Raw genomic sequence first — 24,357 nt, forward strand, 5'->3', positions numbered from 1 at the left:
GCTCAGTCATCTACCTGAGCTGAGAGTCAGAGAGGGGAGTCTGGGGGACTATGGTGACTTGAGTCTTCAGGGCAGGTTACTAGAGGGGACAGGCAAGACCTCTGGAGACCTGCATCAGTGCCCCTGGACCTCTGGGGCAGTACTGATCATCACCTGTGTGTTGGGAGACTACTCGAGGACAGGAAAAGGACCACCTGAAAGACGGAACAATCTCTGAAGTTCACACACAGTCAGGAACAGTGCCTCAGAGTAGAAGACTTCATAATATACAGGGTGTCATGTAGAATAACCATAAGGATCTTTTGCCTGGGAAGTGGGGAAGAATGAGACCTACTCTATTCCTGCCAAAACAGCATAAAAGCAAGAACTGAAAGGACCAACTTGTGTCAGAGTCACATAACTGCACCCCAGAACAAAACTCAAGGATACTTATATAAATACAAGAAAAAGAAAACTCATTTTTACATTAAAAACTCATGGTCTGATGTCCAATGATTCATGATAAATAGAAAAGTCAATTGATTGACAGCAACCTAGAAATGATACTAGAAATGTAATTAGAACTCAGCTTTGTACATGCAAGAAGCCAGAGAGAAGACTCATCATATTAACGAGAGATATTAGACTCAAACTGAATTTTGAGAGGTGAGAATTATAGTATCTGAAATGTAAAACTCACTGAGTGCAAATAAATGCCAATTAACGTCAGACATGACCGGGTGACTTCACTTTCACTTTTCACTTTCACACATTGGAGAAGGAAATGGCAACCCACTCCAGTGTTCTTGCCTGGAGAATCCCAGGGACGGGGAAGCCTGGTGGGCTGCAGTCTATGGGGTCACACAGAGTCGGACACGACTGAAGTGACTTAGCAGCAGCAGCAGCAACACTGCAAAAAAAATTCTCCTTGAGGACAAAGAAATAGAAATATCAGAAATTAAAACAGAAAGAAAAACAACTAAAAAATCTAATACCATGGGAAGGAGCTGTAGGAAAACTTGAAGCAGCCACGTATCAGTGGAAATGGAGTTTCCAAGGACAGTATAAAGAGACAGAGAAAAGGAAAATATTTGAAGAATGGTTAAGAAATTTCCAAATTTGATGAAATTAAGCCCACAGATCCAAGAAGCTCAACAAACCTCAAGCACAAGAAACATGAAAAAAAAAAAAAAGCACAAAGGCAGAACATAATCAAGTTGCCCAAAATTAGTGAAAATAATACAATTTTAACATAGGCAAAGAAAAAAGACACATGACATATAGTGAAGCAGCATAAAGATGACAGCAGATTCTTTTCAGAAATAAGGCGAGTGAGAATAAAATGGGGCGATGTGTTTAAAGTACTGAAAGGAGAAAAAAAAAAAGTCAGTGTAAAATTCTACACCCAGCAAAAATATTTTTCAAAAACAAAGACAAAATAAAATCTTTTATAGACATAACAGAAGCTGAAAGAATTTATCATCAAGAGAAGTGTACTCTAAGAAATGTTAAAAGTGCTTTGGGCAGAAAGAATAGGACAGCAGATGAAAATGTGCACTACAGAACAGAGTAAGTAGTACTTTTTTCCCGTTGGTTTAAATATCTGTAAATGGTAACTATTTATAGCCCCAAATGAGAACAGTGTTTTGTGGATTTTATGGGATCACAAGAGTCAGACATGACTTAGCGACTAAACCACCACTGCCAGGAGTCAAGTGCATGGCAACGATAGCACAAAAGTTGAGAGGACAGAAATGAACTTACGTTGTCTGATTCTTAGACTATATGTTTCTATGTATGCTGTAACTTGAAGTCCACTACTATGCTGAATTAAATATGTATGCTTCACAGTCTAATGGCAATCCACTTCAGTACTATTGCCTGGAAAATCCCATGGACAGAGGAGCCTGGTAGGCTACAGTCCATGGGGTCGCAAAGAGTCGGACACGACTGAGTGACTTCACTTTCACTTTCAAAGTCTAAAGCAATCACTAAAATACAACAAAGAATCATAACCAGTAAGGTGAAAAAAGAGAATTAAATGGAATAATAAAATACTTAATAAACCCAAGGGGAGACAGAAGAAGGAAAGAAAGAACAGATGGGAAAAAGAGAAAACAAGCAAGATGATATATTTAAAGCCAGTCATGTCAGAAGTACATTAAATGTAAATAGTATAGGCTCTCCCTCTTACATCCCCACAAAGGCAGAGGCTGTGATTTGAATAAAAAAGCAAGTCCCAACTATATGCTGCCTAGAAACAACCACTTTAAACAAAGACATACAAACAGATAAATGGATAGAAAAAGCTATAGAATTTAGCATGCTACTAGTAACCTAAGAAAAAATACCAGGGTTTCTACTAATAGTAGAGACGGTAGACTCCAGAACAAAAAATATGACCAGAGATAAAAATCATGTCATAGTGATAAAGGGTCATTGATAGGATATGCTATTTCTAAATATTTATGCAACTAATAAGAGAGCATCAAAATATGAAGGAAACAAAAACTGATAGAACAGGAGGTAGAAATTGGCAAATTCACAATAACTGGTAGGACAAATAATTACAAAATCAGTGAAGATGTAGAATACTTGAACAACAATATTAACCAACTTGACTTTATTAAACTTTATAGGACACTTTACCCCAATTATACCAGAATACTCATTTTTTTCAAGTGAACATAGAACATTAACAAGTCAAATCATGTTCTGGGACACAGAACAAGTCTGAAATGTTTTAAAAATATTTAAGTCATACAATGTGTGTTCTCTGACAACAAATCATATATAAAGGATAATTTATAATTTAATAACAGAAGGATCTGTGGATCAATAACAGGAAGACCACTGGAAAAATCCCCAAGTATTTAGAAACTAAATATAACATCTTTAAATAATCCACAGGCCAAAGAGGAAATCAAAAGGGAAATTATAGAGTATTTCTAACTTAACTTATGAAATGAAACAATAAAAATGAAAATATACTTATCAAAACTTCTGAGATGCAATATTAGAGAAAAATTTGGACAACTAAGCACATTTATTAGAAAACAAAGGTATCAAACCAATTACCTTAGTTTCCACTTTAAGAAACTAAACAAAGAAGAGAAAATGAGCCCCAAAGTAATCATAAGATAGGTAATAAAAAAGATCATAAAGGAAGTCAATGAAATAAAAAGGAATAAAGAAAAATCAATGAAACAAAACTGGTTGTTTGAAAAGATCAATAAAATTGATCGACTTCTACCCAGATTGATCAGGATAAAAAAAAGAAGACAGAAATTACCAATATCAGGAATGAAAGTTGTGCTATAACTACAGAGTCTATATATATTAAAAGGATAAGGAAGTACTTTAAATAACTTTAGGCCAAAGCATTTGACAATTTAGATGAAATGAAATAATTCATTGAAAGATACAAGATATCAGAGATCACTTGAGAAGAAAGAACATAAACAGCCCTATATTGATTAAAGAAATTGGATTCTACCAAACATTTAAAGAAGAAAGAATACCAGGGCTATAAAACTCTTCAGGAAAATTGAGTAGGAAGAAATACTTCCCAACTCATTCACTGAAGTCAGCATTATCCTGGTAGCAACAAAGAGAAAGACATTATAAGAAAAAAAATAAAACTATAAAAACAAATATAAATGCAAAACTATAAGCAGCATGTCAGCAAGTTAAGTTCAACAATATATGAAAAGTATAATACATCATGACAGAGTGGGTTTACCTCAAGAATGCTGGGTTGGTTTGACATTTGAAAATGAATATAATTCTCCATAATAACAAACTAAAAAAAATTGTAAGATGCTATCAGTAGATATACAAAAAGCATTTGACAAAATGAGCATCTATTTCTGATTTTAAAAAAAATTCTCATTAAAGTAGTAATAGAAGAGAACTTCCCTAACCTGATAAAGACTACCTCTGAAAGACCTATACTGCTAACATTAAACTTAATGGTAAAAGATTGAATGCATTACCTTAAGACTAAGATATCTGCTCTTACTGCTTCTTTCCAACATTATGCAGAGTTTTCTGGCCAATGAAACCAGGAAAAAAAGAAATGAAAACATCCAGATTGGCAAAGAAGAAAGTCTTTATTTGAGATGACAAGATTGTTTATGTGAAAAGTTGGCAAGCCACAATCTGTTTTTGTATGCCTTACAGAATATAGAGCGGCTTTTCCATTTTTGTATGGTAAATAATAACAACAATGGCAACAATAAAAGAAAGAAGAATCTTCAATATAGACTATATGCCACCCATAAAGCCTAAAATATTTAATATCTGACTTATTTTTAGTATCTGACTTTTTAAAGAAAAAGTTTCCCTACTCCTGGTCTAGGTAGAAAATATGACAGATCTCCAAAAACCTACTAGAGTAAATAAATAAGTTAGTTTTGCAAGATTGCAGGATATAAGATTAATATACAGAATCAATCACATTTCTATATAATAGCAATTAACAACAGAAATTGAAATTCAAAAATACTGTTTACTGTGGCATCAAAAAAGCTTGATTACATAGGGATGATGTGAAAAACCCATACGATGAACACTACATAATGTAGCTGAGAGATTTTAAGTAAGATCTAATTTAATGGAAACATAGTTCTTTTTAATGGGTCAGAAGATTCAATATTGTTAAAATATCAATTTTCCCCCAAAGGTCTACAGGTTTAATGTCATTCCAATCAAAAATGTCCAGAAGCATTTACTGTAGAAAGTTATGAACTGATTTTAAAGTTTGTATGGAAATGTAAAAGAACTAGAATAGCCAAAACAACTTTCAAAAGACAATAAGGTAGGAAGATTTATACTATGTAACTTTAAAGCTTTTTACAAAGCTGTGGTAATTAAGATAGTGTGGTACTTGCAGAAATATAGATGACTACAACAAGGGAAAAAAACAGATATGTATTCACTGATTTCTTTCCCCATAATTGCAAAAGAAATCAGTGGAGAAAGGGAAATCTTTTCAACAAATTATATCCTTATGCCTTTCCCTAAATTACACACCTAGCATCACAAACTAAAATTCACACCTAGCATCATAAACTAAAATTTACTCATAATGGGTTATAGACTTAGATATAAAACCAGAAAATGTAAAATTTCCAGAAGAAAACATGGAAAATCTTTGTGGCCATGTGTTAGGCAAAGGTTTCTTAGATGTAACACCAAAAGCATGATTCACTTTTTAAGATCAATTGGATTTCATTAAATTTAAGAATGTCTACTCAGTGGAAACAGTGTCAGACTTTATTTTTTGGGGCTCCAAAATCACTGCAGATGCTGATTGCAGCCATGAAATTAAAACACACTTGCTCCTTGGAAGGAAAGTTATGACCAACCTAGATAGCATATTAAAAAGCAGAGACATTACTTTGCCAACCAAGGTCCGTCTAGTCAAGGCTATGGTTTTTCCAATGGTCATGTATGGATGTTAGAGTTGGACTGTGAAGAAAGCTGATCGTCGAAGAATTGATGCTTTTGAACTGTGGTGCTGGAGAAGACTCTTGAGAGTCCCTTGGACTGCAAGGAGATCCAACCAGTCCATTCTAAGGGAAATCAATCCTGGGTGTTCATTAGAAAGACTGATGCTAAAACTGAAACTCCAATACTTTGGCCACCTCATGTGACGAGTTGACTCACTCAAAAGACTCTGACGCTGGGAAGGTTTGGGGGCAGGAGGAGAAGGGGATGACAGAGAATGAGATGGCTGGATGGCATCACCAACTCTATGGACATGAGTTTGAGTGAACTCCGGGGGTTGGTGATGGACAGGGAGGCCTGGTGTGCTGTGATTCATGGGGTCGCAAAGAGTCGGACATGACTGAGCGACTGAACTGAACTGAACTGAACTCTTTAAAAGACACTGTTAAGAGACTAAAAAGACTAGCTACAAACTGACAGACAATATTTGCAAATTATACCTACGGCAAAGAACTTGTATCCAGAGTATATACAGAACTCTTGAGGCTCAATAATAAGGAAACAAACAGTGAAATTTTTAAATGGTCAAAAAATGTGAACATTTTCCCAAAGGAGTTATGGAGCTAGCACATAAACACATTTAAAGATATTATATCTTACTAGTCATTAGGACGGAGAAGGCAATGGCAAGCCACTCCAGTACTCTTGCCTGGAAAATCCCATGGATGGAGGAGCCTGGTAGGCTGCAGTCCGTGGGGTCGCTAAGGGTTGGACATGACTGAGCGACTTCACTTTCACACATTGGAGAAGGAAATGGCAACCCACTCCAGTGTTCCTGCCTGGAGAATCCCAGGGACGGGGGAGCCTGGTGGGCTTCTGTCTATGGGGTCACACAGAGTCGGACATGACTGAAATGACTTAGCAGCAGGAGCAGTCATTAGGAAAACTGAAATTGAAGCCATGAGATACCATTACACATCTATCAAAACATCTCAAATAAAAAAGATTGGACATACCAAGTATTGGTAGGGATGCTCCCAAACACTGCTGGTGTGAATGTAAAACAGCATGATCACTTTGGAAAAGAGATCTGGCAATTTCTTCAAAAGTTAAACATGTACCTTATGATCCAGCCACTCACTCATAGGTATTTACCCAAGAAGAGTGAAAGCATACGTCCATATGAGACTTGAACATGAATATCTACAGAAGCTTCATTTGTAATAACCTAAAATGGGAAATAACTCAAAATTCCATCAACAAGTGAAAGGGCAGACAAATTGTGGTATGTCCATACAATGGAATACTACTCAGCAACAAGACTGAACTAGTGATACATGTAGGAACAGAGATGAAGATAAAAACAATTCAGCTGAACTGAAAGAAGTCAAACAAAAAGTAGAGCACATACTGTATGACCCTATTTATGTTAAAGTCTAGAAAATGCTAACATATAAAAACTAATCTATATTGATAGAGAACAGATCAGTGGTTGCCCCAAGACACAGAGGAGCAGGAAAGAAGTTTTGCCAAGGGCTAGCAGAAGACTTTGGGACATCATTATTTGATTTTTTAATGGTTTCATGTGTGTGGGGGGATGTGTCTGTGTCTGCATGTGTGTGTGTGTGTGTGTATATGCATAGTTGTTGTTGTTGTTAATAAAGCTATTACATTTGTAATTTAAAAATAAAATGAGGAAAACAGTTGACACATAAATAATATTAAAGTTAAATATGATAAACTAAAACCTAACTTACTGGAACCCTACTCAAATAGAAGCACTCTCCCCTCACTATGCCACTGCTGGGACTACTCAAGGTTGTATTTCTGCAGCCTCTTCAATTTCCTGCCTTTCAGAAAGATTGGTAGTTTTTATCTGCCTGGTATAGACATCTGCATAAATAAACCCAATGTCACTATGGAGAAGCCAGTTTCATGCATCTTAAAGGTACTCATCATCTTTCTATTTGATCACTTTTCTGTCTTAGGAAAGGGCTTGTCTTGCTCAGTTTTTCTGCAACTTCTTCCCCTCTTTCAATCATTTTCTTACGTTACAGTTTTGTTATGATCAGCAAATGACTTTGATATATCTCCTGGATGTCTTATATTTTTAATATAGTTGCCAACAGCTCTGCTTCCATGTTCACAAGGTTTTGTGATGACACAGACTGTGGGCTGATACTTGGAGAAGGAAGTCTGCATGAAACCATAAAAGGATAAGAACTGGATTATTCCTATCCCATTGTATCCATCAGAGCAGGGTATTTACTAGTTCCTATAGAAGAGATTTTAACCTGGAGAGGCTCTAAGCAAGGATTATTTTTTTAACAACTCTTTATTTTATATTGGAGTATAGCCAGTTAACAACATTATGATAGTTTCAGGTGGACAGCATACAAGGATTATTTTTCATTATAACTGAATTAGGAAATCCTTGTTGACTGCTTAGCAGTGTTTAAACACAAACCCTTTGGTAACCTATTCTTTCTTTGACTCCCAGAACTCCTGGTTAACCTGCTGACTTCCCAAGTTCACTGTGATGGCTCTTCCTCGTGGTTTACAGGCTCCATGATCAAAAATGTAGACATTTCCCAGGCTTCTCTAAACTCTCTACCAAAAACATCTTATCCACCCTCCATCATGGCTTAATACCTCTCCAATGACACTTCCTGAATCTTCCCACTCTTCTGTTCTTAGGCCGATGCTGTGGAATAAGAAAACCACTAACCACCTATGGAGAACTTGAAACATGGCCAGTCCAAATTGTATGTATCATTAAGTGTAAAAACATTCACCAGAATTGGAGATTTAGTACCAAAAAAAAAGAGATAATGTAAAACGTTAGCAACTTATTTCAATGATTATATGTTGAAATAATATCTTGAGTATATTGGGTTAAATAAAATATATTACTAAAATTAATTTTGCTTGTTTCTTTACCTTCTCTTAAACTGGGGTTACTAGAACGTATAAAATGGCATATGTAGCTCACATTACATTTCTACTGGATAGCATTGCTCTAGACCTAAAACTCAAGCTGACTGAATGGAACACATTAGAAACTGAACTCAATCTATTCCAGACCCTCAAGCCTGATCCTTCGCTGTTACTACAGAATAAACACCAGTTGGCATGAGACAGATACACTGCATAATGGCAGCTGCTACTGTTGAGGAAATTGCACAGGGAAACAGCTAACTCTAGAATAAACTACTTATGAACAGGGTAACAGGATGACTCTGGTAATTGTCAAGGAACCTGTCCACATTGCTTACAAGCAGCAGCTACAGGAGTGTTTGCAGGTCTAGGAAATAAAACTACACAGCTGTCCCTCAGGGACTGGTTCTAAGACTCCCGTAGATACCTAAATCCATGGATGTTCAAGTTCCTTATATAAAATGATGTAGTATTTACATATAACCTACACATATTGTCCTATGTACTTTTTAAAAACTTTATTGAGGTATAGTGGATGTATTATGTTAGTTTCAGATGTACAACACAATGATTCACAGTTTGAAAAGATTATATACTCCTTTACAGTTATTACAAAATACTGGCTATATTCCCTGTGCTGTACAATATATGTGTGCATGCTAAGTCACTTCAGTTGTGTATGACTCTTTGTGACCCTATGGACTGCAGCCGTCCAGGCTCCTCTGTCCATGGGGATTCTCCAGGCAAGAATACTGGAGTGGGTTGTCATGCCCTCCTCCAGGGGATCTTCCTGACCCAGAAATTGAACCTGCGTCTCCTGCAACTATTGCATTGCAGATGCATTCTTTATCACTGAGCCACCAGGGAAGACCAAAATATATCCTTGTAGTTTATTTATTTTATACATAGTAGTTTGTATAATGGGCTTCCCTGGTGGCTCAGGTTGTAAAGAATCTGCCTGTAGTGCAGGAGACCTGGGTTGGATCCCGGGGTTGGGAAGATCCCCTGGAGGAGGGCATGAGAATCCCCATGGACAGAGGAGCCTGGACGGCTGCAGTCCATGGGGTCGCAAAGAGTTAGAGATGACTGGGCTACTAAGCACAGTTTGCATTAATACTTTTAAAACCCTCACCCCTATTTCTCCCCATCCCACTTCCTTCTCCCCTCTGCTAATTGCTAGTTTGTTTTCTGTGAGTCTGTTTCTTTTTTCTTATATTCACTAGTTTTGTGTCTTTTTCAGATTCCATATATAGTGATAACATACAGTATTTGCTTTTCTCTGTCTGACTTATTTCACTTAACATAACAGCCTCCAAATCCAACCATGTTGTTGCAAATGGCAAATTTTCATTCTTTTTAATGGCTGAGTAATATTCTATTGTGTATATATACATACATTCTATTGTGTGTGTGTGTATATATATATATATATATACATACACATATTGTGTATATACACACACCACATCCTGTTTATTCATCTGTTGATGTATACTTAGGTTGCTTCCTTATCTTGGCAATTGTAAATAATGCTGATATGAACATTGGGGTTCACATGTCTTTTCAAATTAGTGTTTTGATTTTCTTTAGATATACACACAGAAGTAGTATTGCTGGACCATATGGTATTTCTATGTTTACATTTTGAAAAATCTCCATACTGTTCTCCATAATGGTGGCACCAATCCACATTTCCACCAACAGTGCACAAAGGTTCCCTTTTCTCCACATTCTTGCCAAATTTTGTATTTGTGGTCTTTTGATGACAGCCATTCTGATGGTATGAGGTGTTATCATCTCTGTGGTTTTGATTTGCATTTCTCTGATGATTAATGATGCTGTGCATCTTTCAATGTGCCTGCTGGCCATCTGTATGTCTTTAAATCATCTTTAGATTACTTACAATATGAAATTCAATGACCCCGATGCCAGGAAAGATTTAGGGCAGGAGGAGAAGGGGGCGACAGAGGATGAGATGCTTGGAAGGCATCATCAATTCAATGGACATGAGTTCGAGCAAACTCAGGAAGATACTGAAGGACAGGGAAGCCTGGCGTGCTGCAGTCCATGGGGTTGCAAAGAATCAGACACGACTGAGCAACCGAACAACAACAAATACAATGTAAATGCAATGTAAATGATATGTAAATATTTGCCAATACATGTGGCAAATTCCAGTTTTGCATTTTGGAACCTTCTGGAATATTCTTTTCTGAATATTTTCGATCTATGGTTGGTTGAATCTATGGTTGTGGAGTAGAACCCACCAATAAGAAGGGTTGACTATAAGCATTTGACTAGAAAGGTGCTGTAGCATTTAGGAACAAAAACAATCAGGGATTTGCCAAATTAGTGGATAAAGTTCACGTGCATTTGAAGTCAGAAATATTAGCATGTTAGCAGTTATACAATGCGACACATTGACTGCAGGTACTGTAACACCCTGATATGCCTATGAGAGCTGGACCATAAAGAAAGCTAAGCACCAAAGAACTGATGTTTTTGAACTGTGGTGCTGGATAAGATTCTTGAGAGTCCCTTGGACAGTGAGGAGGTTAAACCAGTCAATCTTACAGGAAATCAACCCTCAATATTCATTGGAAGGACGGATGCTAAAGTTCCAATACTTTGGCCACCTGATGTGAACAGCCGACTCATTGGAAAATACCCTGATGCTGGGAAAGATTGAAGGCAGAAGAAGAGAAGAGGGTCACAGAGGATGAGATAGTTGGATGGCATCAATGCAATGGACATGAAGTTGGGCAAACTCCAGGAGATGGTAAGAGACTGAATGCTGCAGTCCATGTGGTTGCGAAGAGTCAGAAAGGACTTGGTGATTGAACAACAACAAGTGCCTATATTTTCTTGCATTGTCTTGGTTGATGGAAACTTCCTCTTCACTTAGCCCAAAACCTGGAGTTAATTTTGACTCCATACTTTCCTTTATTCCTCACATCCAAGAAACTATCAAACCCCACTGGGCTCTACCAACACCCAGTACACCATCATCCACAATTTTAACTCTTTAAAACAAAAGAAGGGAGACACAGGTCCTCAGGCTTCCCCAACGGCCACATGAGGGAGAGCCCACCATAAAGACAGTCTCTGTGTCAGGACAGAGCAGCCTACAATAAGCTTATAAGAATCATATTTTTACACTCATCCTCTATGAAAAATGGCAGGAAGTTGGGAATGCAGGTAAGCAAGGCAGAGAGAACCTCAAGACACCCTTAGCTGACCTGGGAAGGGGTCTCAAGGGCAACAAACCCAACTTTCTTTGTTGTTCTCTATCCTGTCCCCTCACCCTAATCATTTTTATTACTTTATTTTTTGATTTACATAAGCTATGTGGGTGGGTGAACATGGTTTCAACACTTTTTATAGCACAGCACAATTTGTAAATGATTTTAGATTACCTATGGACTTGTGTTAGAAAAAATACTTGAGACTTGCATTTATAGCTGGTATAAATGGAAACCGAAGTGTAACAGGTAAACATTATTAAATTTGAATTCTGAGTAGTCTAGAAATTCTCTTCTTAAAGGAACTGGCAATTGTCTAAGCATGGTATATGTCTGACATTTTACCAGGTACTTGACTTTTATAGCTTCATTTTTTAAAAAGTCTTTAGGCTATTCATATTAGACTGTACCTATTCAATAATAGAATGTACAATTTTAAGTTAGAAAATCTTTTTTGAAGTGTGAACATGATCACTTATAAGTGATAGCATTTTTATCATTCCTTAGCAACTTGAAGTTAACATTCCAGTATATCTTTTATAATTAACTTTAAAAAATTGGTGCTTAATTTAAAAGGTGCTTTTTATGCCAGTTTTTTTTTTTTTTTTTGCTTGAAGAAATCAATATGGCTTAACTTGTGTGCTGTAAAAATGGATTTATAATGGAAAAGCTGACACACTTGGGTTTAATCGGGTTTAAATTCAGAAAAATTAACATCATATTCTTCAGCTCTAATAGGTTTAAAGGATAAATTAATCAGCTCAAAAAATTACCAACTAGCATTTTAAGAATCTTATTCCTCTGAAGATGTTTTGTAAGTTAAGAGTTAGTTGCTCAGTTGTGTCCGATTCTTTGCAACCCCATGAACTATAGCTTACCAGGCTTATCTTCATATTCAGCACGTATAAGTTTGAAAGATACATTAACTGAAGATTTTATTAGCTTTTGTTTAAAAGATCAAGCTAACTTTGGACATACATTTCAAAATGTAAATGCCTCTGGCCATCATAGGCTCTAAACTGAGACACTGGATGGTAAAATTACATTGTACAAGGAAACAAGCTGTAGAAAAGAACTGCAACTTGAAACCAATTTTTCCTAATACTTGTAAGCTATCATATACTCTAAAGTATTTTCATATACACTGTCATAAAAACACTCCACTCAGAAGCTCTAGGTAGTTCCCAGCATACAGATACATCAAAGCCTATGCACAGAAACTTTCTACTGGATATTAGTTAAAGGCAAAGAAAATTTGATGCACAGTTTGTTTTCTTTAAAAAAAATGTCTTTGAATTGGCTCTTTGCTTATGGGTAAGACTGGCAAGACTAGTTAATTGCTGTTTGTCAGCTTCTTTCCTGTGTAGTCAGTGCCTCTATTTACTATGTAAATGCTAAGTAAATAAAACAGTAAACAGAATTATGAATATCACTGATTGTTCATGCACTATATATTTTGTTTGAAAAGTGTTGTTTGCTCAGTTGTGTCCAACTTTCAGATTCCATGGACTGTAGCCTGCCAGGCTCCTCTGTCCATGGAATTCTCCAGGCAAGAATACTGGAGTGGGTAGCCATTCCCTTCTCCAGAGGATCTCCTGACCCAGGGATTGAACTGGGGTCTCCTACACTGCAGGCAGATTCTTCACTATCTGAGCCACCAGAGTCCCACCCTAAAAACAAATGTTTTGTTTAATCTAATTTGAATTATGGAACAATTACTTAGTTAACTGAGTACATATTATACTCTTTGATTTAGAAGGAATCTATTTTCACACAATTTTTCTGCAGGACAAACCATGATAACAGTAACACATAACCCACCCACAGTCATGATGCAACAAGTGGGTAGTTTTGTGTGCTCAAATACCCCTTCTAGTAAAACCTTCACATTACTTAAGTTTCTCTGCAGTGTACACCGTTAACTTGGACCATCACACAAAGTTGATCAACAGTACCTTCACGGCACCGTTCTCGTGCATGGTAATGCAGTTGTCGGCATCTTCCGAGAGCTGGTACAAGGCTTGGGCTGTTGCTCTGTGCACGTTGGTGTCATTTGATTTCAGGTACCGCACTAAGGGAGCCACTGCCTTGTGCTCGCCGAAGGCCACTCTGTTTCTGCCCCACATACAGCAACGTGAAATCGTTTCTGCTAGGTGACGCCTCAGTTTGTCGTTATTCTGTACAAGGAAAACGAACTGTGGTATGTGCATCGTAATGATCCTGTGATATTTCTGCTATAGATGAGGGGTCCCCAAAACTGAGCAACAACAAACCTCTAGGCTCTAATGCCTGATGATCTGAGGTGAAGCCGATAATAGAAATAAAGGGTACAATAAATGCCAATATGCTTAAAAGTCAAAGTGTTAGTTGCTCAGTCCTGTCTCTTTCTGTGCAACCCAGTGGACTGCAGCCCACCAGGCTCCTGTGTCCATGGAATTTTCCAGACAAGAATACTGGCGTGGGTAGCCATTCCCTTCTCCAGGAGATCTTCCCAATCCAGGGATTAAACCTGGGTCTCTTGCTTTGCAGGCAGGTTCATTACCATCTGAGCTACCAGGGAAGCCCTTGAATCATCCTGAAAGCATCCCCAACGCCCACTCCTGGTCCATGGAAAAACTGTCTTCCACAAAACCAGTCCCTTGTGCCAAAAAGGTTGGGAACCACTCTGAGATGTTAACTGCCCACTGGCTACATAGTTGGTGTCTTGATGGAAACTAGTACTTTGGTGGGTCACCAATGGATCAAGGTTCTTTCTATGAACTGAATGGAATACATGCAGGCAAAGATGATCAGGTATTGGGCATTAGTTATTTGCTCAAGGCTCAATTTCCTTCTGAGTAAGTCTACTCACAACACAGAGCTACAGATTAGCAAGTGGTCAAATAATAAAAAATAATTAAGGAATATTGGACATTCTTAAGGGACCCTGTCATATAACTTGGATATGTGGATTCATTCTACTTCTTCACCCTAGGAATACTTACACATCAGTAAGATACCTTGGTTCCTAAGAGGGAGAAGACAATGTCGTAAACAAGGTCTGGTGTTGAGTCTGCCATTTTCCTTTCTGATTGTTTGTGTGTGTTAGTCGCTCAGTCGTGTCTGACTCTTTGTGACCCCATGGACTGTAGCCTGCCAGGCTTCTCTGTCCATGGGATTCTCCAGGCAAGAATACTGGAGTCAATTGCCATTCCCTTCTCTAGAGGATCTTCTTTACTCAGGGATCGAACCCTGGTCTCCTGCATTGCAGGCAGATTCTTTACCCTTTGAGCTATAGCGAAGTCCTTCTGTATTGTTTATTATGTAGACTATATTCTTCTTTTTGGATGTAATTACCTCATACAGGTATAATACAACTGAATAATGCTCTAATTTTCTGTTTATTAATTACACTGTTCTTTTGATTAAGGACTTGGGAGTCCTTAACTGGAACTGGCAGATATTCTTAGGAATTCAGTATTAGACTGGCCCAAAAGTCTTCTAGATCAAACAGGCTTCCAATCACTGAATTTCTGCTTTATGACTTTTCTGCCAAGTGACAGACCAAGCCATGTTCAAATACCTATGGTCATGGTGAAGTCATTATCTCTGAAGGCTGCTTGTTCTATCTGGCACAGCTCTGGATAAAGAATACAGTGATTGCCAAAATCTTCTAGCTCAAGAATGCCATCGACACAGGCTTGTTAAGCTTAGAAAGGAGCATTTAACTTCTAAAGTTGGCATGAATAATCATCTTAAAGATCATAATAATGATGATGGTGATATGATAGTTAACACTTCTATACATTTATATTTGCCACCACTTTACTTGCCAATGATAAGTGAAAAATAGCCTCTATTTTTACAAAGATTCTGCATATTAACACTTTATAGTTTGAAAAATACTTTCATGGTTATTTGTCTCAGAGAAATTAAATGAAATTAAATGAATTTACTAAATCTCATACTTCATAAGTGAAGGATATTAAACTTGAATCCAGGTCTCTGGATTCTGAGCTCATTGTTTTTGCTACTACTTATGACAATATCCATTTTGAAATAAAAAGATGCATTACTTACTGTATTTGCTAGCTTGGACAGTAAAGGAACAACTCCATGATCTGTGATAACAGCTAAATTTTCTTGATCTTTTGCTATATTGGTAATAACAGCACATACACTTGCCAATACTTCTTTATTATCTGATTTCAGTAAATTGACAACAAGTTCCAAACCACCAACGAAGGAACGAACCATTTCTCCAGCATCCTAGATAACAATAAAAATAAAGATGATATCAAAAATAAACCCATATTTAGCAGTTTTTAAAAAGCACAAAGTAATGATAAGGCTGTGAGTTGTACCTTTGGTATGAAAAAATTTAGTTTATTTATATGCTATATAATTTTTATGTATGTACGTATGTATATATAACACATGCTTCCCTGGTGACTCACTGGTAAAGAATCCACCTGCCAATACAGGAGATGCAGGTTCAATACCTGGGTTGGGAAGATCCCCTGGAGAAGGAAATGGAAACCCATTTCAGAATTCTTGCCTGGGAAATCCCACAGACAGGAGTCTGGTGGGTTACAGTCCATGGGGTCACAAAGGATCATACACGACTGAGTGACTAAACAACAATATACAGCACATACACAGACACAGTTCAGTTTCAACAAATGCGTACTGAACAACTATTACATGAGTCAGTGTGATAACTACTGGGGATATAGAAGTTAACAAAACACAACTGAGTCTTAACTAACAAAATACAAATTAACAAAACACAATTGAGCAGGGAGAAGATAATGGGAAGAAGAGACAAGAATGTACAGATGAAAAGAGGGGAAGAGTTCATTTCCTTCAGGACCAGGTCGAAACAACATTCACATATTCTCCCAATCTCCTGTCTTACTGCCCAGTATGTTGTTGTTGCTGTTAGTCATTAAGTCGTGTCTGACTCTTTTACAATCCCATGGACTGCAGCCCACCAGGCTCCTCTGTCCATGAGATTTTCTAGGCAAGGATACTGGAGTGGGTTGCCACTTCCTTCTCCAAGGGATCTTCCCAACCCAGGAATTGAATCTGTGTCTTTTGCACTGCAGGCAGATTCTTTACCACTGAGCCGCCTGGGAAGCTCTACTTCCTGTTATACTCTTCTGCATAAACAATACTCCAGACTCTAGGATTATTGCTGTTTCCTAAAGTACCAAGTTATTTTCTTTACCTGGAGTTTAGCCGTACCCAACTACAAACTCCTGCTCCATTCTGAAAATCTGACATCTTTTAATAGCAGCTTAAATAACAGCTCCTCCATGAAGTTCCCCACCCACCCACCGGCCTTCCCTTCTCAGTATGGTCACTCCCTCCCCTCCACATTCTTGTAGGTAGTTTTCTCCAAAAATCCATTTCCTCATCCTCTTCTGTTTGCCAAGTCCTGGTTTTGCTTGGTTGTCTAATTCTCAGACAAATATCAGGAGAGACCACCTCTGATCTGGAGCTTCAGCCTGTCCTGGAAGTCTCCTGCCCCTTGCCAATGATTTGCTTAGGGGCAGCCTACATATGGCCCACTTATGGCACATGAGTTCTGGATGATAAATCAGAAGTCTTCTGGAAGGGTTTTCCTATTTATAACAACACTGAGAATGGTAGAACAGGAGGAGGACAAGAGCCTGGTCCTTGGAGACACTGCTGAGGTGCTGAGTCAAGTAATGCTAAAGTCTGATCTGGCTATTTAGAACCAAAGGAATCTATGGCCGTTTTTTTCCATCATATTGTAATGATTTTCTTATGGGTCCTTTCCCCATTGATACGTGAGTTCTTCAAGAACAGTCAACAAGTGAGTCAGAAAGAGAAAACCAAATATTGTATATTAACCCATATATGTGAAATCTAGAAAGATGCTACCGATGATCGCATTTGCAAAGCAGAAATAAAGACACAGAGGTAGACAGCATATGGATACCAGTGGGGGAGGGGAGGTGGGATGGACTGGGAGACTGGGGCCGACAAACAGACACTTTGTTATTATACATAAAATAGGTAACTAATGAGAACCCACTGTATAGCACAGGGAACTCGACTCAGTGCTCTGTGGTGACCTAAATGGGAAGGAAATCCAAAAGGGAGGGGATATATGTATCTGCACAGCTGATTCTCTTTGCTGTACAATAGAAATAAAAATCAAATAATAAAATGTAATAAAAATTAAATAAAATTTTGTTTTATTAAACTAAATATTCAATAAAAAATTTTTAAAAAAGAGAGACACCTGGTCTTTGACTCTCACTTGGGCTATCTTACACTCTGCCACTCAGAGGACTTTTAATAAATGTGTGTTGAATTACGAAAAAATTAAAGGAATAAGGGGACTATAACTTTAAGATACTTAACCACAGTCACAACCACTAAGAAGCGTGTGCTAGCTTGGTCAGACAGAGTTTAAATGGACTGGCCTGCCAGTCGAGTGACTTCCTGGCTCTCTGAGAGCAGTTATCATGGAGCCTGTGAGCGCAGCCCTGGGGCAGCACCAGGACCAACAGCAAACGTGGCCACACCTGCCTCTGATCTGGGAGCTCCCGGAGGAGTGTGATCCAGTGCAGTGCTGTCAGCAAGGCCATGGGTGCGGCTCACCAGGGTCTCAACAGTTTATGTTGATAATCTGTGCTACCCTCAAGGCTACAGGCCCCTCCAGAGTTTGTTTGTTTTGAAGGTGAGCTTTCTTTTTTTTTTTTTTTTCGTTTTTAGGTTCAAAGGTTTTAGACACATGACTTCTTGCCTCACATAGTTTCTATGGAAAGGGAGACAGTATACTTGAGGATGGAAAAAGTAATTCCTCTGCCAAAACTGTCTTTCACTAAAGCTGAGCGGCTGGGCAAATTCACATTTTCCACCTTCTCACATATCTTAAAAACTAGTCTTTGCCAGTTTCGCCACTGGTACAATATTGGTTATAGACAATTCAACTTTTCATCTACAATGGAAAAATCTTTCATAATGATGATAATAATGATGATGATATTAATAACAGTAGTACAATAACAAGAGCCTTTTTTTTTTTTTTTTTTTGCAATTTACAGAAGACTTCCACATACATTATCTCTTCTGGAGTCCACAACTCTGCCTAAGGAACCACGGCTCCCTCATCTTACAGACAGGCAGTGTGAAGGTTCATGCACAGTGAGTGACAAAGCTAAAAAAGCAGATCTCTCAAGTTCTCATTTAGTATCTTTTCACTACACACTGCGTGCCTGGGCTTGGAAGTACCAATAGTTGAAATTGTCACGTTAAAGTTAGTTTACAAACAGTCAGAAGAAGCCTCCCAATTTAGAGAGTTAATAATTCCAAAAGGGAGGAAGCTATTTGCCAGTGACATTTCCTAAGACAAAAACCATAATTAAAAAGAGAATATGAAACACCTTCATGCTGCTATTAGCTTGAATGGTTGAATAAGTAGGGAAAGGGGACAAGTTCAAATTAAACAAAATTAAGTATTTAATATTAAATATTTTTGGTTAAAATTCAACTAATAGGAAACATTAATACAGATTATTATTTACAGGCTAATGAATAAAACAGAAAACTGGATGTTTGGCACAGAGCAAGTAAACTAATAGGCTTGAAATTCCCTCTTTTGCCTCCAGCAAAAAGAACCGGCAGCTTTCTGATGAGGTGAGATACACATAAGCAACTTTAAAGCACATGCAAGGCAAGTGTAACGTGACTTAAGACAAAAATTTTTGACCAGAAGGGCTATAAAAACACTACACTACTCTGAGCCATATAGAGACCATACAATGTATAACATTTGAAACAGATTTTAAAATAGCACACTGCATAAAAAAAAATTTCAAAAATGCTACATTCACATTAGAATAGCACATCAGAGAAATTAAAACTGAACAGGCAAATCTTGTCCCAAAGGTAAAGTCAATAAATTTCTTTTCAAATTCTAAATATACCTCTGTATACTCAAGAACAGTTAGCTTGTGGGCTCTATCATAATAAGGTCCTTGTTCTGTTGCTAGTAAACAAGTCCTACAGCTTAAATATACACACACATACATATATATATACATGATTTGGAATTACCTGACACTTTCAAATATAGTCCTTCAAAACTGGAAAGTAGAACCTCAATTATTATTCCTTTCCTTCTGAACTGAAGGAAAAATAAATTGATTTTTGGTAAAATAAATGATGCAGTGGCTCAGCCTAGATCTCTGTAGCAGAAAATGTATTAAACTTTGAAGGTGGCTTTATCCAATTAATTTACACAAGATAAATTTTTTTTAAGTTAATGGTTCTGATTTTTCTCTATTTCCTTAGCCGAATTTAAGATAATTTTTTAAAATATCACAGTCAACTGTGATTTTTTTCCATTTTACTACATCTTGTGTTGATTCTACTTTAGATGCAATTCTATTAATGAGAAAGTCTAAATTGTGAAGCACCCTTGTGAATCAGCCTGCAATGCTGGAGACCCAGGTACCATCCCTGGGTTGGGAAGATCCCCTGGAGAAGGGAATGACAATCCACTGCAGTATTCTTGACTGGAGAATTCCATGGATAGAGGAACCTGGCAAAGAGTTGTACACAATTGAGCAACTAACACTTTCACTATTGTGCATTCAGAGGCTTATAGAGGCAATTCAGTTCAGTTCAGTTGCTCAGTCTGTCCAACTCTCTGCGACCCCATGAATCACAGCACGCCAGGCCTCCCTGTCCATCACCAACTCCCGGAGTTCACTCAAACTCATGTCCATCGCGTCAGTGATGCAATTAAAGGACATTTTTAACCGCTGACATATTTTAAAGAAGTTGATAAGTACAAGATGCTAAATAATATAAGACATATTATCATCTAGTAGCTATTATATGTAAATCAACTGTGCATATATAAGCTTATCTATATTTTAATTTTAAAATACATATATTTAGAATTTTTCCCACTTGTAATCAGTAACCCATAGATTAAGATGTGTAAAACAGTTTCTGGTTAAGATCTAATCAGTGAATTGTATAGGTCAGTCTAAGAATAATACTTGAAACCATAAACTTAAAAAAATTAACTGTATGAAATACTACACTCTTTTAAAAAAGTCTCTAATTTATGAAGAGGTTCTTCTCCAACAGTTTACTTGTTGGGTCTGTTACATTATATTTTCCTGTTGAACAAATTGGGTTATGAAGTTTGCCTCATCTGCCATATTCACCTGACCTCTTGACAACCAATTACACTTCAAGAATCTTGACAACTTTTTGCAGGGTAAACTCTTCCATAACCAGCAGGAGGCAGAGTTCGTCAAATCCTGAAGAGTGGCTTTTTATGCTACAGGAATAAGCAAACTTATTTCTTGTTGGCAAAAAGGTGTTGACTGGAATGGTTCCTGTTTTGATTAATAAAGATGTGCTTGAACCTAGTTATAATGATCTAAAATTCATGGTCCAAAACCACCATTATGTTTGCACCAACCTAACACCTGCAATAAATCCTCATGCTCAGGAATGTTCTAACATCTGAAACTGGCCCTCTGGTCCTCCTCCTCTTCTGTGTAGCTGTAACTGATTTTCATAGTAGGTGGTTTTCATCGGTCTTCCCTCTCATTTATCAGCTTCTCTGAGAACACACCTAGAATTTAGCAAACGTGGTCTGACTGGAGCAGAACTTGGCAGACTTCTCACCTCCAAGAGCCCCACTTGGTGCTTCTGCTGTGGTGGCTACTTCAGCAGGTACAGGGCCAATGAATTCATGTTAAGCTCTGCAATTCAGCCAAAACCCCTCATCTTTCACAAGTGAGTTACTGTATAGCTAGCACTCTCCTATCCTGAATTTGTGAGGATTCTAGCTGCTTTTTATTGTATAAATTGGGTTGGACGATTTTCATGTAAAAGAGATAAGCTTTTGATTAAATTTCACGTGGTAAAATTTATCTATTTCTGTTTAATACTGTCCTTTGAAAAACCAAGAAAGCTACCGAGGATGCTGCTGCTGCTGCTAAGTCACTTCAGTCGTGTCCAACTGTGTGTGACCCCATAGACGGAAGCCCACCAGGCTTCCCCGTCCCTGGAATTCTCCAGGCAAGAACACTGGAGTAGGTTGCCATTTCCTTCACCAATGTGTGAAAGTGAAAAGTAAAAGTGAAGTCGCTTATCCAAGCATTCTCATCTTAAAAAAAAAAATTGCTTAAGAAGGTAAAAATACAGTTGTTAAAGCAGTAGTTCTTAAACTTTGTGGCACATTAGCATTACCTGGGAGACCTTTTAATGTTACATCAGCTCAAGTTGGGCCAAGTGAATCAAAGCATGTGGGGGTGAGAGCCAGCGCCCATAAGGTCTTTAGGTGACAATTACAATGTGCATCAAAGTTTGGGAAGCCCTGGTTTAAGACTTTAAGTCACATAGTGGGAACAGCTGGGAGCATAGCTTGGTTTCATTACTATTGGCTGTATTGCTTTGAGCCACTACCCAACTTCTCTAAGTTTCCATTTCCTCATCAGTAATTAAACAACACACTTGTAAATAAGTTAAAGAAGAAAAACTATTTCCTAAAGAAGAAAACAGAAAAACAGTAGAGAAAAATCAATGAAACCAAGAGTTGGATACTCAAAAAGATCAACAAAACTGACAAATCCTTAGCTAGCTTAAGGAAGAAGAAGAAAAAAAGACTCCAAACCCAAAAGGAAGGAAGGTATAAGACAATTTAGAGAAATAAAAAGGATTGTAACAGAATGCTGTCAACAACTGTATGCCAACAACTTGGATAATCTAGAAGAAATGGATAAATTTCTAGAAACACATTGTAGGGAAATAACAAGCAGCCAAAACGGCGGTGTTCAGGCTCTCCCACCCCATGTTCTCTCTCTCTGGTCTCACATTGTTTACAAAGGCTGTAAACAATGACTTTGCATGGTATGCTGCAACAGCTGATATCATTCATAGCAGAGTGCACGTGCATTATGCCTACATAAGCACCACGTGAAAAGCCTTTGCAGCCCACCACAGAAGCATCAACCATTAGTGAATAAAGCATTCTGGCCTTGCTGCTGCGAATAAATACTGTCTGCAGTACCTACGGCTCCTCATGGGGACTTTTCCCAGCTTTCCATTTTCTTCCAGCTTCCCTGCTTGTCTACCCCAGGTTTAGCAAACAATGAGACACACATAACCTACACCAACTGAACCATAAAGAAATAGAAAATATGAATAGATCTATAACTAGTAAGGAAATTGAATCAGTAATCAAAAACTTCAAACAAACAAAAGCCCCAGGACCGGACAGTTTCACTTGCAAATTCTACAGAACATTTAAATAAGAATTAACAGCAATCACCAAACTCCTCCGAAGAATTGAAGAGGAGGTACCACTCTCAAAGGCAATGTATGAGGCTAGCATTACTTTGACACCAAAGCCAGATAAAGACAATATAAAAAAAGGAGAACTGCTCAACAAAACACTAGCCAACCAAATTCAATAGGATTATACCCCATGACAGAGTAGAATTTATTCCTAGAAAGTATGAGTAATTCAGGGCTTGCCAGGTGGCACTAGTGGTAAAAAACCTTTCTGCCATTGCAGAAGATGTAACACGCTGGTTTGATCCCCGTGTCAGGAAGATCCCCTGGAGGAGGGCATGGCAACTGACTCCAGTATTCTTGCCTGGAGAAAAGAATCCTAGGAACAGAGAAGCCTGGCAGAGTACAATCCATAGGGTCGCAAAGAGTTGACACAATTGAAGGGACTTAGCATGCATGCATGGGTGATTCAACATAAGAAAATCAATATACTGCCCTACATTAACAGAATAAAGGTCAAACCCGTAAGAGCATGTCAGTTGATGCAGAAAAAGTATTTGACAAAACTGAATGTCCTCATATGATTTTTTTTTTTAAAGTTCAACAAACTAGGAATAGAAGAAAATGATCTCAACATAATATAGGCCAAGTAGGAAAAACCCACAGCTGAGATCATACTCAATGGTGAAATACTGAAAGTTTCTCTCCAAGATCAGGAACAAGTGTGCCTGCTTTCAGGGTATACAGCCAATATTTTATAGTAACTATAAATGGAATCTAACTTTTAAAAATTGTGAATCACTGTGTTGTACACCTGAAGCTTATATCATGTTATAAACAACCATATTTCAATTTAGAAAAATTAAAAATACTATGTGCCCAGAGAGATGGAGGGGCACAACACAGAATCAGAAACTGGGGTCCTAGTCAATGTCCAAGTCTATGAACTGTGACGGCACAGTTTCTGATGGTGGTCAAGTACAGGGTGTGTTCCTGGGAGTTCTTGGTTGAGCGGGAAATAATGATGTAACTTAACGGATGACATTTTTCATTTAACAAAGTAACTGGTAGCTGATAACCTGTTGTTCAGCCGCTAAAGTCATGCCTGACTCTTTGTGACCCCATGGGACTGCAGCATGTCAGTCTTCCCTGCCCTTTACCATCTCCCAGAGTTTGCTCAAACTCATAGGAGTCGATGATGCCATCCAACCATCTCATCCTCTATCGCCCCCTTCTCCTCCTGCCCTCAATCTTTCCCAGCATCATGGTATTTTCCAACGAATCAGCTCTTCGCATCAGGTGGCCAAAGTATTGGAGCTTCAGCATCAGTCCTTCTAATGAATATTTAAGGTTGATTTCCTTAGGATTGACTGGTTTGATCTCCTTGCTGTCCAAGGGACTTTCAAGAGTTCTTCAGCACCATAGTTTGAAAGTATCAGTTCTTCGATGCTCAGCCTTCTTTATGTCATCT

At 37.9% G+C, this 24,357-nt stretch overlaps 1 protein-coding gene across 5 annotated transcripts in view; it reads right to left on the bottom strand.

The window, feature by feature from the left end:
- The window catches only part of ODAD2 (outer dynein arm docking complex subunit 2), a 174,919-nt gene that overhangs the window by 39,491 nt on the left and 111,071 nt on the right, over nt 1-24,357 (bottom strand). For all 5 annotated transcript variants that reach the window (XM_088844043.1, XM_055430171.2, XM_088844042.1 and 2 more), the window contains 2 exons: nt 15,669-15,857; nt 13,565-13,786 (listed from right to left, as the gene is read on the bottom strand). In XM_088844043.1, coding sequence (XP_088700169.1) covers nt 13,565-13,786; nt 15,669-15,857 — 411 coding nt within the window. The remainder of the gene's footprint in view (nt 1-13,564; nt 13,787-15,668; nt 15,858-24,357) is intronic.

This window comes from Moschus berezovskii, chromosome 15 (genome assembly GCF_049115385.1).
Source record: "Moschus berezovskii isolate FMDL1 chromosome 15, NW_MosBer_1.0, whole genome shotgun sequence".
Classification (NCBI taxonomy): Eukaryota; Metazoa; Chordata; class Mammalia; order Artiodactyla; family Moschidae; genus Moschus; species Moschus berezovskii.